The sequence below is a fragment of the Aristolochia californica genome, unplaced genomic scaffold (genome assembly GCF_029961685.1).
Source record: "Aristolochia californica isolate CCGP_79_NKW_82.1479 unplaced genomic scaffold, dmAriCali1.0.hap1 SCAF_4, whole genome shotgun sequence".
In the NCBI taxonomy this organism is placed as follows: Eukaryota; Viridiplantae; Streptophyta; class Magnoliopsida; order Piperales; family Aristolochiaceae; genus Aristolochia; species Aristolochia californica.
In genome coordinates, this window is record NW_027182103.1 from 42,203,875 (window position 1) to 42,219,131 (window position 15,257).

Sequence of the window (15,257 nt, forward strand, 5' to 3'; positions counted from 1 at the left end):
TTCTCTTCACATAGTGCTTTTTGAGAAGTATCTGTCCCATTAACTCTTTTATCATGGAAAATTTCACAAATGCACTAAAAGCCTAGTATACACCAGCTAATAACCTAGAAGCCATCCTTACCTCCATGGAGTGTGGCTCTTTCCCATAATGGCGTCGCAAATTCTCTGTGAATTGCATCAGACTCCAAATGACTTTTTCAGCTGCTTTCTCAGCCTCATTGATTACTTTAATAGGGTTGTCAAGATAATTTATGTATTCAGAAGAAAGATAATTGATGAGAGTGGTATGTTAAGTCAGAGGTTTGTCGCTCTGCCACCAGTATTCCGGCTTTAGAAAGAAATTTCCCTCTCCAAGATGCAAGACGAGTTTCTAACTTTTCATTGAGCGAGCTCCAACAGTTTTTGTTAGGCGAGCTTTCGAGGAGGAGACCCTTATGAATAGAACCGATTAAGGTTCATTCATGATTTGTAGGACCATTATGAATTAATCTCATGTTCAGCCACACTTTCCTATTTATTAGGTCGGTATGACCCGAAACCCTAAATCAAACTGGACCGGGACTTGGAACTTCTAATACCAGTATTTGGCCAGTCTTGAGATAAATAAACTCATATCTACCAGAACATCAAAGCCCAATACGTGTTACCTGATACCATACCATCACTTCCATTTTTAATGTAAACCAGTTATAGCACCTATCCGCCTCACATATTTGTAGTTCTAAGACAAATAAAGAAGACTACAGCTTCCTGAAATTTCCCAAAAGTTTTTTTTCTAACGAAAAAAGGAAAGGAGCATATAACTCATCCAAATCTCATTTGAGTCAGAAACCAAGTCGTGGCACGCCACTCTCCAACACAATTAAATGAAAGCGAGGTCCGCGAGGGAGATCAATTGATTTCTGCTGGGTTGATGGTCTTCTTGGAAGCTATTATGACAGTGGTTGAAGTGAGCACAAGGGAGCACCACCATGCATGTTTCAGTTACTTCACACTGTATCACCAGTTGAAGGGTGACGGACCCACCCTGCAATCCATTCACAGACTGTCCCCAAAGAGTTCCTCAACAGTAATAATAACAAAAACAAACTCACATCACAGGCTGTAGATATTTAAGTTTGCCTACAGTGGAAAGAACTGGCAATCCAACTTTAGAGAATGGAAATAATAGCAAATCTTTTTCATTCCCTATTTAGCAATAGGGAATTGATAGTAGTCACCTACTTGCTTCACATAGTCAAACAATCGAAGACCTGAAAAAAAAAAACATATAACGCCAACAGAAAATGGTTCTTGATATTTTAAAAAATTTCTGGAGCAACCAAGAAGCTCCAAAAGGTTCACAAAGGAACTACATAAGACAGAATCCACAGTCAACTATATTATAAGCCTGTATCTATTGAGCATTTCTAATGACCCTGTTTTGTCTATAGACTTGAACCACATTAGCACAACAAAGACTACAAGATGCTCTGGACACGAAGTCATTAGCCACTTGTGTTTGCTTCCTGCAGAGTACCGCCACCTCCAACAGCAGGTGCGGCTTCAATAGGTGCAACAGAAGGGGAACTCTCGATATTTGCATCCTCACTCGGTTGAGCAGCTGAAGTTGTAACCCCAGCCACATCAGAACTACCCTCCACTTTTTTCTGTTTTCGAGGCCTCTGAGCAGCCAAATTCTTATTAGAAGAACTTACTGAAGATGGGCCTTTGGTGGCATTCTTTGCATTTAATGCTGCAAACTCTCTTGAAGCATATAACTGCTGCAGACGGCAATCAGTTTCGGGTCGGCGGCAGACTTTTCTCAGGGGGACTATTTCCTGAATATAAAAGAAAATACCTTACCTTTATTAGTCTTACAATTATCACTTCAGATGTTAAAAACATGCAATCAACTAGCATCATGAAGTCCCTGTAAGAGGCTTCTTGTACCGATACACAATAACAAGGGGAAAGCAAATACCTCTGATTGGTCATGATCATAACGAACAAGAAATCTGCAGCGACATCCTCGGACATCGTGCCTCCGTCGTTGTGCATCAAGGACATGAGCATCAAAATAAAGAGCCTGATCATTACTTTCCTGAATAGGAAAAAAGTTCATAACAGTTGAAATCTGAGAAGCTGCATATATCTGAAAGACAAGAAACAATAAATCATAGCAGATTCACAAATGTGGCATTACCTGATAACAAAGAATTAGGTCTCCAGGAACTACTACAACACATTCAGTACTTTCACATGGAAGAGAACGTTGCCTCACACATTTGTGTACATTAACCCACTCATCCTCCTCTTCACCAAAACCTGAAAACTCAACCCTAACTTCCTGAAAAGAGAATTAATGTGTCACAGAAATTGGAACCGCCATCTATGTTAAGTAGAAGAAATCTATGCGGATTTCAGAATAAGGAGGTGTATGTTCAGAGTCCAAATCCTTGAAATTCTAGTGCCTTGAAAACAGCAACCCTAGATTTAGAATTCAAATAAAACATTGTTTTCTCCAGCAACTGGAATTCCACTTCCATGCTTGGAAGAAAGAATTAGATATTCATATTTATATTCTCCCTCCTTCTCTCCCTCCCTTCAGTAAAAGAATTTCATAATATAGATTCCAGCCATGCACCTCCAGGTAAACTAACCATGCCCACAATTTGAGTATTTGAATTCCATTACTATTGGTTTTTTGAGTGCTATACAACAACATAACGTAACTTCATGTCATACAGTTGAACATTTCACATGCGGAACACTGCAGCCTAACCTTTTTCGGGGTCTATAATTGTAAAGGCAAAGGTCAGAAAAAAACATTACCAGTTCACCTGTTTCTAACATTCTATGAGATATGAAGCTCGCCACATCATACCTGAGGGGAACAAGTTAGAAATAACATGAAACAATTCCAAAACTAATAAACTCAATAAAAATACATTAAACGTTTAGCATTAAATTAATGTGCTAAAAATCAACTACCATAAGGAGTGATAGAAATATTTTGCTCCAGTAAACTGTCTATCATATAAAAAAAGTTCTTGCAAATTTATTCCTGACCAAACCAAACAACTCCTTGATGGTCACTAACACATTCATAGAAGTAAAGTCATTTACTGAACATGCGGAGGCTTGCTACAGACATTGAGAAGCTACCCACGTATTGAAAAGGAAAAGGTGTTAAGATACAACATCAGTAAATAAAATAAAAAAGTACATTTCGAGTAATCAAACTTTAACATGGCAGGAATATTGAGTAGATAAATGCTGTAACCTCTAAAGAATTTCTTTTTGTAACAAAGAGAAAAAGGATTCCATTAAGAAGCCTCCCGAGGGAGGAAAGAGTACAGATAAAGGATCACAATAAAAACTAAACGCTAAGAAAAAGCTCCCCCAATAGAAGTGTCAACAAGCATCAAAGGGGGAGAGAGGGCCTTAGCCGAGGTATCAGAAATGTTATTAGCACTTCAAGGGGTGTGCCACCAAGAAATATCCACGTCCTTACGTAAGTCTACATGGAAGATATCAGAGTAGTGTACACAAAACATGGAAGATAAATGAATTTGGGCATTCACATGCAGGTCTCGAAGATGCTTGTGATAAAAAAGACGTAGATAGAGTGCTTGTTTCCCATGTAAGGTAAAACTGAAATATCCTATTAGATTATTGGAAGGACTTGACATCTGAAAGTAGGGGTCTTTCAGGTACTATCTTGCCCTCTACGTTCTTTCTTGTTCAGTTATGGTTTGACCATTTTTCACAGCACTTCTGACAAGTGATAAAAGACCTTTCCAAAAAGCAAGTCAGGTTGGCTAACATATGCCTAATATAAATCTTATCCACCACCAAACCCACATCACACCAGGGCAATCAATCCTCAATGTAAAAAACAAACAATAACGCATCAGAACCAGCAAACAGAGCATAAACAAAATGAAAAATGCACAATCTCACATTGTACAAAGAATCAAATCTGCTGATTGTGCACTCTTGTGTCATTCATTGCTTCCTTCTCTTAAGGGTTTTTGAACCACTTGCAACCATTACATTCTGAACAACAAGAGAACCACAATTCCTGGTTTGATGGCTAAGCACATGACATGAAACCAAGGAGACCCAAAGCAGTAGAATTTAGCAAGAGAATTTGGTCTCCATCATGAGTAGACTTACAAACTCTAAGATTATCTGAATGCATATTGATTTTTTTTATTTTTTTTTATTTTGGAGAGGTGATTTTATTAAGTAGCTCAAGGCTGCAAGGGAAGAAACAACAAGAAACAGAACACGAGAAAACAAGAGCATCTAGAAAGAAAAGGAAATGAATTAACAATCCCTAGCCAAAGAATCAGTATAATAATTTGTTTAGCCAAACGACCAGTAAAGAAATTTATTTATTTTTTAACTTTTGGAGCACCCAACTGGTAAAATAAAGCAAGTCTTTATTCCCGGAGAGGAATATGAATCAATTAAGGCATTACCAAGGAACAGGAAAATAAAAGGCAAGACAGAAAATTACCTATATCTAACCACATTCAGGCACAAAAGTCAAAGCCAGTCAGTTATAACAATTCGGTTAGACATTCAGAACAACAATTAGAAAAAGATAAATAGAAACACTAACCAGGCCCCATCTCTAGCTGATTTGGCCTCAAATTCCAGCTGATTGCCCTCTGCAGTTATTTTTCCTTCATAAACACAAGGAAATAAAAAATGGCATAGAAATAAGAGTGCAAAACTTTTTTTATGTAACATAATAGGACAGAATAATAAACGTCCACCCTTAAAAAAAGTACGAGTCTTCAGAAAAAAAAAATTGAGTGAAGAATACAGCAGATGGTAAACATAATTTAACAGTCAACAAAAAACCATGAAGTGCAGGATACGGCAGATGATAAATATACCTGGCTGTGTAGAAAATGGCACATGCACATTTTTTGCTGGGACTGAATCATTCCGAGGCATAGGTGTGACACTCAGCTTCCCACGAGTATTGACTAATTTTGCTTTTTGAGCATAACGCCTATTTTGAAACCAATTCCACACCTGTAACAACTTTACAGCAATTACTACTGGCAAGCTGCCAAGAAAGACCTGACCATAAATAACAACCAAAATGAGCCTTAATACCTGTTTTGGCAGCACAACTATTTTTCCTGCTCGATCTGCTGATGAACTACAATCACAGATAGCTACATGACTCACAACAAAAGGTGGATCATGGTAGTTTTAAAATTTCTTACAGACAAATTTAATTTAATTTATATAAATACCTGAATTTATCTGCAAGAGAGGAGATAATCCCACGCGCAGGTATTGCATTGTTGGCCTCTTGCAAGCAAGCTTCCATATCGGCAACCTTTTTACCGTACCAACATGACAAGCGATAAAAAAAGTGTCAAATAACACAGTAGGCACCATCATGATATATAGAAGTACATTGAGACGAGAAAGCAAACAAAGCTCCAACAAGAATCCATAAACACCAATATAGAGAAGAGGCAACAAGAATTCGGTCAAAAATGATATTATAATGACATCCTTCTAATTTGAGTTCATGAGAAATTATAATCTCAGATTCATTTTCCTTAGTATAATAGGCCGATCCTTTTTTTTATTACAACCATAATATCTGGTTAGGGTTTTTTCTCCTTTCACTTGGTAACTTCGGATTCCGTAATGTCCTTCTTATTCAAGGGAAGAAAGTATGAGATCAGAAAAAGGAAAAGGGTTTTCTTTCAGCTAATAAGGGAAAGGATGACAGTAGGAGAAACAATGAGAAGGAAAACCAGATCAAGATGTGCGAAAAGGGAAATATGAGACGGAACAAGTAAAGATAACATTGTGAGAAGAAAAGAGGAAACAAGAATGGTGACCAGAGGTGAAGTCACTTCTTCCATTGATAGAGATCTGGTCAAGCCATAACTCTGTTCACTCTCTTCTCCATGCACTGGGGTTTCCTCTTCATTGCTCCACTTTCTTTCCCATATTCTACTTTCTCCTTTTTAACAAAAAGGATACTAGCACTAAGCCATCAAAACGTGTACAGCAATTTGCATCCACATGTTCCATATCTGCTGCAGGCAACCGGGAAAGAAGATTCTAGCAAAAACATATTACAGACCTCCAACATGACTGTCATAAATGGAAATAAGATGTAGCACTAAGAAATCTTTATATTCAGAACTGCCTAAACAAGTTTGAATTATTTTGAGATATCTAACTTATTAAATGACTTTTGAACCATCATAAATTGTATCAAGAGAAGCAAGACGAAATCGGTTAAGAGATATCGTATCGAGAGAATAAAGAAGAGACCATATTTGATATAAAAGATGGATGACCTCTCGGATCTTCTTTAACCAATGAATAGGATTCAAATTAAAGATAAATAATGAAGTTCAACAAGGAAGGCCTAGATAGTAACTTTATAAAGTCTGAAATAAGAAAGACTCATGGAAGGACAAAAATTATTCGTGTGGTTTTTCAACAATGTTTCAAGAAACAGAATCTCCGATGCCTCCCCAACTGAATCGGAAAGTAGATAATGGACATGTAGAGTTAATCATGGTGGAGAAGTCAATGATGATTGTACGAGACATTGATACAAAGAAAAGTCTGGTCTAAATCAAGATCAAGGGTAAGCATTCCTTTTGATAATGACGAAAATGAGAAATGAAGATGCTCCAGAAGAATGAGAGGAGAAAGGATCAAATTACAAACAGGGAAGAAGGAAAGGAAACATCCAATGAACCTAAAATGAAAAAATGAAAAAGGAGAAAGGAAATACACAAGAACTCAAGTGGGGTGAAGGTCATGCTCGACAACAAAGGGTAGGTGGCATCGAGCCGAGCCAAGCTCGAACCTGCATATGTTCGAGTTTGGGTTGATCTGAATACTTCGAACTTGAGCTCGAATTCGAGTTCAGCCTCGAGCCTAAAATTGGAATCGAGGTAGAACCCAAAAATTTTAACCAAGTTTGAGCTCGAGCCGGGTTCAAGATCCAACCTACATTTAAAAGTATAAAAATAAAAAAATTACAAAAAAAAGAGAATATTGAAATTAGTACCATTGAACTACAAGCTATCACAAAGAAGTCCAAGACATTGCAATGGAGGATACTAATGTATAATAATCAGCTTAATAGACCTAAAAGAAAGAGCCAACACCTCCATCAATAGTGTTTCTATTGGCAAACAACAATATTAGATATTGAGGGACCCAAAAGGGCTGAACGATCGATCATCTTTGAGGTTTGAGGTAAATAAGAGCAACTATCAACCAACTAAAGAGGGAATTGACTGCAGCAATTAGAGTAAAGGGTATTTTCGTAAAAGAATCTAAGCTAATGAGTCGGATCACGGGCTAACAAATTGTGATTAGAAAACCTCAAGTTTGACTTGTTATACTTAAATGAACCTTCTTTCAAGTTTGAGCTTGAGCCGAGCTCGAATGGTTTGCGAGCCGGTTTGGCTTGGTGCCACCCTTAAATATTGTCCCCGTCCACTCCTTCAAGAGTGACAAAGGTCATCAAAAGTGTCTTGAACTGCAATGGTAAAGGATGTCATTTAAAGCGGAAGAATCCCTATATCCAACCCTGGCTTTGAGTAAGAGAAGGACAAGAGATACTCAAGGAGACATTCTAACTTCGTGCACTGATGAGCAATAACAGATTCTTGTTTCTTCCAACAATTAAGGAATACCCAATGACCCACTGTTGCTTCATTTATTGCAAGTCCAAATTTTAAGGAACACCCAATGACACACCGTGCCTTCATGTATCAAAAGAGAAAAAAAACTTTTTGTTCAGTCCAAGGATTCACGAATCAGCATTCAGTGCCTCTACTGCCATTTTATGTCTTATTTATCATATATATGCTCCTTATATGCATTAAAATTTTGCTTAAGTTCATAAATCTTCCTGACATTTATTTAGGTATTCGAAGCTCAACTCCAACAGTGTCCCTTTTTTTCTAGCATTACAGTGAAAAAGTGATTTACTGGAGCCCGTGTCCTCCTGGTTGGATTAAACTGAACTTCAATGGAAGATCATTCAGGAACCTGTGCCCATCAAGTAGTGGAAGCCAAAAACGAAAGAGTGACAGATCAATCATCCTGGCTCGACTCTGGGCCAGTCAGTATTATGGACTCTGTAGAAGCAGAAAATAAAGCTCTTCTAAGGCAAGAAGCTTTATGTCCACTCTTCTTTGAGCCCCTTGGTAGTTGAAGGTAATTCAATACCTGTTATCAATTGGATGAATAAAAGCTGCCCCCCTCCATGAAGAGTTAAAGCATGTCTATGATGAGATCTTTTCTCCCTGCTCCTCTCAGCAATTCATTTGGCAGCACTCCCCTAGGGGTGACCATAGCAAATTAGACTCTCTTGCCTGGAGGGGTCTCTCGCCCCTCCCTTTGCAATTGGATTCTTTTCCCCTTGATGTAGAGTTTCAAGCCCTCACTTTAGGTTTTGTACGATTCGTTTGTCATTAATAACAATCATCACCAATTCAAACATATAGCATTAAAGTTGGATCCAAGTCTATCCACAATGACTAACTGAAGTTAGGAGGCATGTTCCCAATTAATGACCACAAGATTTTTCCTATCTCTAACTTATGTGGGGTTATTCCCACTAACACTTTCTCTCACTGGACAAGCCTATAAAAAAGGTTATAGGCCCGAGACATGGACAACATCAATGGGTACAAACTAAATGTGATCCTCCCAACCCCCCCACACATTGAATTCTCTCCTCTCACTTTCCTATATTAAAAAAAAAAAGTTGGGACCAAGTTCATCCCAAGATGCTAGCCAAGTTAGGAGATGTTTTCCCAACTAATAACCACAAAATATTTCTTTAACTGTTGTGGAATTATTCCCACTATCAAAAGAAGAAAATGATCAAAAGCCCCTTAAGCTCATCATTCCATGTGACTGCTTCAGATATCAATGAGTCTGTGACATGCTCATTCTTTAGATTAGCCAATTGACTAATAGGGAAATGACTCTCTCTCAAGGCTTCAGGCAAAGGAAAAAAAACTCCCAGTTTCATTTTCCGGACAGAAGTAAATAAAATTTCTAAGCAGGCAAAAAATCCACTTCAACTAGAAAACAGGTAATGAGTTAACAAAATCTCCTAAAATAATGATTTTGGAAATGATACCCCTTCAAAATTTTCATATAAAGATTCCCAACATAATATGAGATCCATAATTTCATTACTTGCCAACATATACACTCATTTAAAAAAATCTTCTCCCAAAAGTTCACTACCAAAAGTTAGGACGAATGCCACTAAATGCTTCCAAGAAGTGCATGGAAATTTTATTTCCAAAATAAAGTGCCTCCTTAGCCAACCAGAGAATGTACTGCGATGCTGGTATTAGCCAATATTTAGAATCATGATGACACCAAGAAATCCATAAACCCCCATTCAGTCATCTCACCAATATCCATCTGAGGACCACCACAAAAAAACATAAACGAGTGAAAGGGCCAAAAAATAAAAAAACACAGAAGAATTAGCTGGGAGAAGATATTCATGCAAAAATTTATCAACCAAGCAAAGCCATGAGCAACACTCAGAATCTCCAGGAGAGACAAAAGATGAGAATATCGTGCACGAAGGAAAACGCAGAAGATGAAAAAGAACTATACATTAATAAAATCAAATTAAACTCTGTATCAAATTCCACTTAGACATAATGGAATAAAAATGAATCGAGTTTACCTCCGAGGGTGTGAACCGGAAGGCAGGAACTCCACTGTGTGGTGGTGGGGCCATCAGGAAAATGCGCAACAATCTCAGTAATATATACTATCTTTTTTTTCTGGTGATTGTGAGGAGAGAAGGTTGAGTAAAATCAATGCAGGCTTCGCATAACAGTAGAAAATCTAGACAGATTTTCCTATTTCTCGGACAAAAAGAAAGAAAGAAGAAAGAAAGGAACTGCAGGATATAGTGGGCAAGTTTTGGAGGATTGGGAGGGAAAGCCGAGGAAGATATCTCCCCCTGATTGTTACGCAGTATGTTTAGTATTCACTATTCAGCAGTACAGCAGAACTCTTTGACAGGAAGGAGGACGGCAAGGAAGAGGGTACACTCCAATTGGGAAATTAAATGAATACATGAACATCAGAAAGATCTGGGAGCTGGGTTTCGGCCTTATTGGCTGGAAAGCATCTATTAGTTATTCATGCCTCATCGTCATGACACGGCAGTTATTTCCATATTAGCATAAACTATAATGACAGTATCTGGCTGTGTGCTGGAAGAGGAGCCGGAGAATCGAGAGGACCATGCTACCAGCGAAGTGCCACTGCTGGCTCTGGTGAACATTAGAGAAGAGAGAAGTGGAAACTCCAAAGAAGGAGAAAACCAGAAAGGAAGGAAATTAAAGTCTGTCCGAGGTTCGTCGGACACGTGGGGAGAAGGAAGAGAGCACGCCAAGGAGCCAGCAAAACCGCTTCCTGTGTCCTTGCTGAGGAGGATCCCCCACCTGGCCGCCGAACCCTCGGTAGTTCCCCACCAAACGCTTGAGTGGAGGGCACCTGTTTGGCCGTGTTTGTCCTACCAGTGTGGTCAGAGGAATCACGTAGTTGGCACGAAGCAGCAGGGGCGACCGGCGCACCCCCCCTTATAGCGATGAGCATGAACGGGGAACACTTTTATATTTCAAGCATTGAATCCCAACGACGGTCGACATGCCGTCATTATTCCTCCCTCGTAGCTCTTCTTCTCGTTCTCCGGCCATACATTGGTAGAAACATCAGAGGAGGAACTGCTCTCTGGGAAGTAGCCCCAAGCCATGACCGTGGGATGAAGATGGAGATGCTTTCCGATGTTGGGGTTCTTCAATCCGCTGCTCTTGAGTAAAATTGGAGTCCCCAGTGCGCCGCAGGCAACAATGGTCACCCTGGACTCAATGAAATGAACCTCCTTCCTACCGCAGCCTAGTTCTGCTCTTTCGAAGACGACGCCAGTCGCGACCTATCTCCCCTAGTGCATCCAATGCAGGACCTTCAAAGCTCTGCAACCAGGCAGCGTTACCCCGTTGTCGGAGGTTACCAAGTCCACAAGCCATGTCTCGTGAGTACCCTTTTTTCTCCCCTCTTCACAACCCAAATGACACCTCCCCCCCCCCCCCCCATCCTCTCGCAGACCGCATCCAGTGCCTCCTTGACGGCCTTGCTCCCGAAGAGCTCCAGGCCAAACTCCTCGCATCATCTTTGATGACATGGGGCGGCGTCCTAATAGACACCGACCAGTTCACGGCGGATCCTCCGCCCACAGTCGACCCCGCCAGCACCAACGCGCTCAAGTTGTTGCTGGAGATCATGGCCTGCCCTGTGTATATTTCGGCCGTGCTAGGCCCCTCCAAGAGAGTGAGGTTGCTTCTGACAAAGTAGTTTCCTTTATCCAACACGATTGCCTTGTAGCCGGCTTTGGCGAGGACGCCGGCGACCAAACCACCCCCGGATCCTGAACCAACTACGATGGCATCGCAGCTGATGGTCAGAGAAGGTGATGAAGAACCCTTTTTCCCCAGAGGGCGCGGGATCTCAGCTGCCGCAAAGCCGGCTTTGTTGAGTCCTTCAAGCCTTCAAGGACAACTATTTGGGATCAACCATGTTGACGATGTATCTACGAAGCGGTCCAAACCGGTCATCCTCTGTTTCCACTCTTCGGTTGTCTGCTGTTTCGATTTCCTTCTTTCGGTCGACGAAATCAGAGTCCGGTCCGCACTAGCCAAGAATTTTCCATGCCACATTCTCCCTCTTCTCTAGCTGAATGAAAAAAATTTCTATATGAGTTGATGCAGAACCAGAAATGGTGATTAAGATTCCAACAAAGAACAAAAAGTATCATTGAAATCTTCTGGTGAAAAATAGAGTTCTGTAGCACAATTGTCCAGTTTTTAACTCATTGATTTCTAGACGTTAATTCTGCAAGATCGAACCATGAACTCAGATCTTAGAAGAAACTGCAGTTGGATCAATTTCAAAATTCAAGGACAGGCCAGGATGTTTTTCTTTTTTTCCTTCTTTGGGTCGACGAAATCAGGGTCCGGTCCGCACTAGCCAAGAGCTTTCCATGGCACATTCTCCCGGTTCTCTTTCTCTCTCTGAACCAAAAATGGTGATTCAGATTTCAACATAGAACTGAAAGTATTATTGAGATCTTCTGGTGAAAATTAGACTTCAGTAACAAAATTGTCCTGTTTTGAACTCATTGAATTCTAGGAGATTGAACTTAGAAGAAGCTGCAATTCGATCAATTTCAAATTCAAGGACAGGCCAGAGTGTTTTTCTTTCCTAAATGAAAGAGTCCTCGCCAGCATAGTAATTGTCAGAAGTAAAATGGAAGAATGGCAAGAGCAGAAAAAAAATTCGTTATGTTGTTTAATTACCAGAGTATATGAAGTTCGCATTGTTAAGAACTTCAAGCACTTGAACGACATCTGATACAAGAAGAAGGAACTACATCACCAAGACAAGAGGATCTGCTGTCTACGGTGTAATGGCGGCTGTGAGAAATTTTGGAAGTGAGCCATCATGACATCCACCACTTCTAAAGTGAGAGCTTTCGCCGCGCCGCTGGACGACATGATCGACGCTTGCTGTAACAATTCCAAGTTAGTTATCTAAAGATATTAAATACTAAAAATTTTCTTTTCTGGGTTTTTGTCTCATTGAGCAGACGTGAATCTTTTTTTCTTTTTTTTTCATATTGTTTATTTTTTATCTAAACATGGATGAGCTGCCTCAGAAGAAGTAAAAATATCTAAAGATGTATTTTATTTGTAGCGTTCTTGACTAACCTTAACTAAGCACGAAAACCGATCGCTCAATCTGCAACATACACCGCAGCTGAACATCAGAGAATGGAGCAACTAAAGTCCTCGATATAAAATGAAACCTGAAAGACTGGTTTACCATTCCAACTTTTAGAACAATAGGCCAGGTTTTCATCCCAAGGATTTGAGACTAGCATTGTGCAAGGTTGTACAGTGAATCCTGCATATATTCCTTTGATTGCCATCATTGTAGTAAATTTTTTTTGAAGGAAAGTGAGTGAATATTAAAAATAAAATAAAAAATGGAAACAATAATTGAACATACCTGTGTTAACATTGTAATAGGACCTTGAAGTTTCCTGCCAAATGGAAACAGTATATGTTTTGATACTTATTGCTTGCTCTTTTAACTGTTGTTGCTTATGGTTGACATTTGTAGACACTGTACAAGAAGAACCCAGGCTCCTCCAAAAACTATAAGAGGACAACAGATGCCAAGGTGTTGAATCCGCGGAAATTGACGTGTCATGATGATTTAGTAGCTTCAACATGAAAAAATATGTGAAAGAAGTTTATCTTCTTCTCAAGGCATATGTACCAGACATTCAGGTTGATATACCAGCAGAGATCCCATAATATCATAGTAGTGGGCTCGCATTAGGTGCTGGCAGGAAATCTCACGTATTTTATTCTACTGATGCCAAGGTCAGCAGCCATTCTCCTCACATAGAGCTTTTTTAGAAGTATCTGTCCTATTAACTCTTTATCATGGAAAATTTCACAAATGCACTGAAATTTCACAAGCTAAGAACCTAGAAGCCATCCTTACCTCCATGGAGTGTGGCTCTTTCCCATAATGGTGTCGCAAATTCTCACATGAATTGCATCAGACTCCAAATGGCTTTTTCAGCAGCTTTTCTCAGCCTCACTGATTACTTTAATAGGGTTGTCAAGATAATTTATGTATTCAGAAGAAAAATGGAGGTTTATATTAATATCCAGCTGACAGAAAAACAAGAAAAATCACAAGTTAATCTCTTTATTTTTATACAACATGAATGCTTATATTTTAGACAATAAGTCCAGCTGACAAATATACCTGCACAACATTGTAAGGGACCGGGACTGCCCGGTGTTCTTCCACCTGAATGGTACAAAAACATGAAAAGGAAGTAAACTCATGAGAATCAGAATGTAAAAAATAGAATGCAGCAGTAAACAGAATGTTTTAACAGGTCAAAAGTCTGCATATGAAAGGTGGAAAGATTATGCGTGACAGTCAGAGATCTCCTTCATAATGCCCTCAAGCATGTGCAAATGTATGTTGAAACTACCATTAAAAAAGACAAGCAAGTACATAAACAACACAAAAAACATAGGGAAGCTTGAGAGGCTACTATTGTACGCACTTGTTTTTTTCTTATTTTTCTTATGTAATTCCATTTACCCTTTCTCTGTTAATTCCTTAAGAACAGGGGGGAGGAAACTGAATGCATGGAATGTAGTGCATGGGATAAAGAGGAGCTTATCTCTTGCACATGAATTTACTTGAATCTTCACCAGAGAAAAATTAATTGCTGAGTATAAGCCGAGAGTTATGACCAAAGATTTCGAATAGAGATAATTTATAGAATAGAAAAACTAATACATTAAAAATTGAAAATAAAATAAAAATAAATAATCAAGCAGGTTTACTTGTTAGAAAATATGATAAGGGTATTTTGATAATTCTACCCTTATGCTATTTACCCCCAATGGTCACACAGCAGTATAGGAAGTTAGTCTATAAGTCTGTTATATTTTCTATTTATTTTATGACTTTACATTCAGTGTATTATGAACACATGTATTAAGGGCCATTTATGTCATTTAGTCCATTTTTTCACTTAAGTAATATAAACCCTATTAGGGTTGAGTTCAACCCCTAACAAGAGCAACCTCTCTCTCTCTCTCTCTCTCTCTCTTTTTGTTTTTGTTTTTGAGAATGGGTGAAAATTTTATTAAAATAAAGGAGAGAAGGACAAACTAGGGGAATTCTCCCGTTACAACCAGCGATTGGAGGGAGGTTCCCAATTTTACTTGACCGTTAGCAAAAGAGTTGGCTGAGCGGGGGATATGATTCCAAGTACATTGCGAGCTTGAGGCAATATTACAAATGTCTAAATAGGCATCCTAATGTCTCCACGGGGGGGCTTTGGCTTTGGCGCACCAGTCAATGATAATCTTGGAGTCTCTCTCAATAATCAATGGTCCGGACAACCTTCCATGGATGATATTGAGCCCATGTAGGAGGTCATCAAGTTTCGCAGTGGTGGAATAAAAAATTCCAAAAGGTCCGGAGAAGGCGGCAAGGAGAGAACCTTTGTCCAAATGGATGCCACCACCAAAGCCAATAAGACCTTGGCAGCAAATGGTGCTTCCATCAAAATTTAGTTTGAGGGATCCTGTCGAAGGGGGCTGCCTTTCAGCCAT

General features: G+C 39.4%; 1 protein-coding gene and 1 pseudogene across 3 annotated transcripts; both read right to left on the reverse strand.

Annotated features, from left to right (window-relative positions):
• Positions 1-1,242: 1,242 nt before the first annotated feature.
• LOC137961936 (protein SAWADEE HOMEODOMAIN HOMOLOG 2-like) lies at positions 1,243-9,798 on the reverse strand. Of its 3 annotated transcripts, XM_068808592.1 has the most exons (10): positions 9,719-9,759; positions 9,262-9,444; positions 5,262-5,347; positions 5,119-5,164; positions 4,893-5,034; positions 4,613-4,676; positions 2,815-2,866; positions 2,186-2,329; positions 1,964-2,083; positions 1,243-1,820 (listed from the first exon to the last, which is right to left on the reverse strand). In XM_068808592.1, the coding sequence occupies exons 3-10, from the start codon at positions 5,336-5,338 to the stop codon at positions 1,488-1,490; spliced, it is 978 nt and encodes a 325-aa protein (XP_068664693.1). In that variant the 5' UTR covers positions 5,339-5,347; positions 9,262-9,444; positions 9,719-9,759; the 3' UTR covers positions 1,243-1,487. The 3 variants fall into 3 exon arrangements, with proteins under 3 accessions (XP_068664693.1, XP_068664692.1, XP_068664691.1); XM_068808591.1 differs by lacking the exon at positions 9,262-9,444 and having other exon boundaries at positions 4,613-4,661; positions 9,719-9,798; XM_068808590.1 differs by lacking the exon at positions 9,262-9,444 and having other exon boundaries at positions 9,719-9,798.
• Positions 9,799-10,663: 865 nt separating this feature from the next.
• Positions 10,664-15,257, reverse strand: LOC137963369 (long-chain-alcohol oxidase FAO4A-like; annotated as a pseudogene).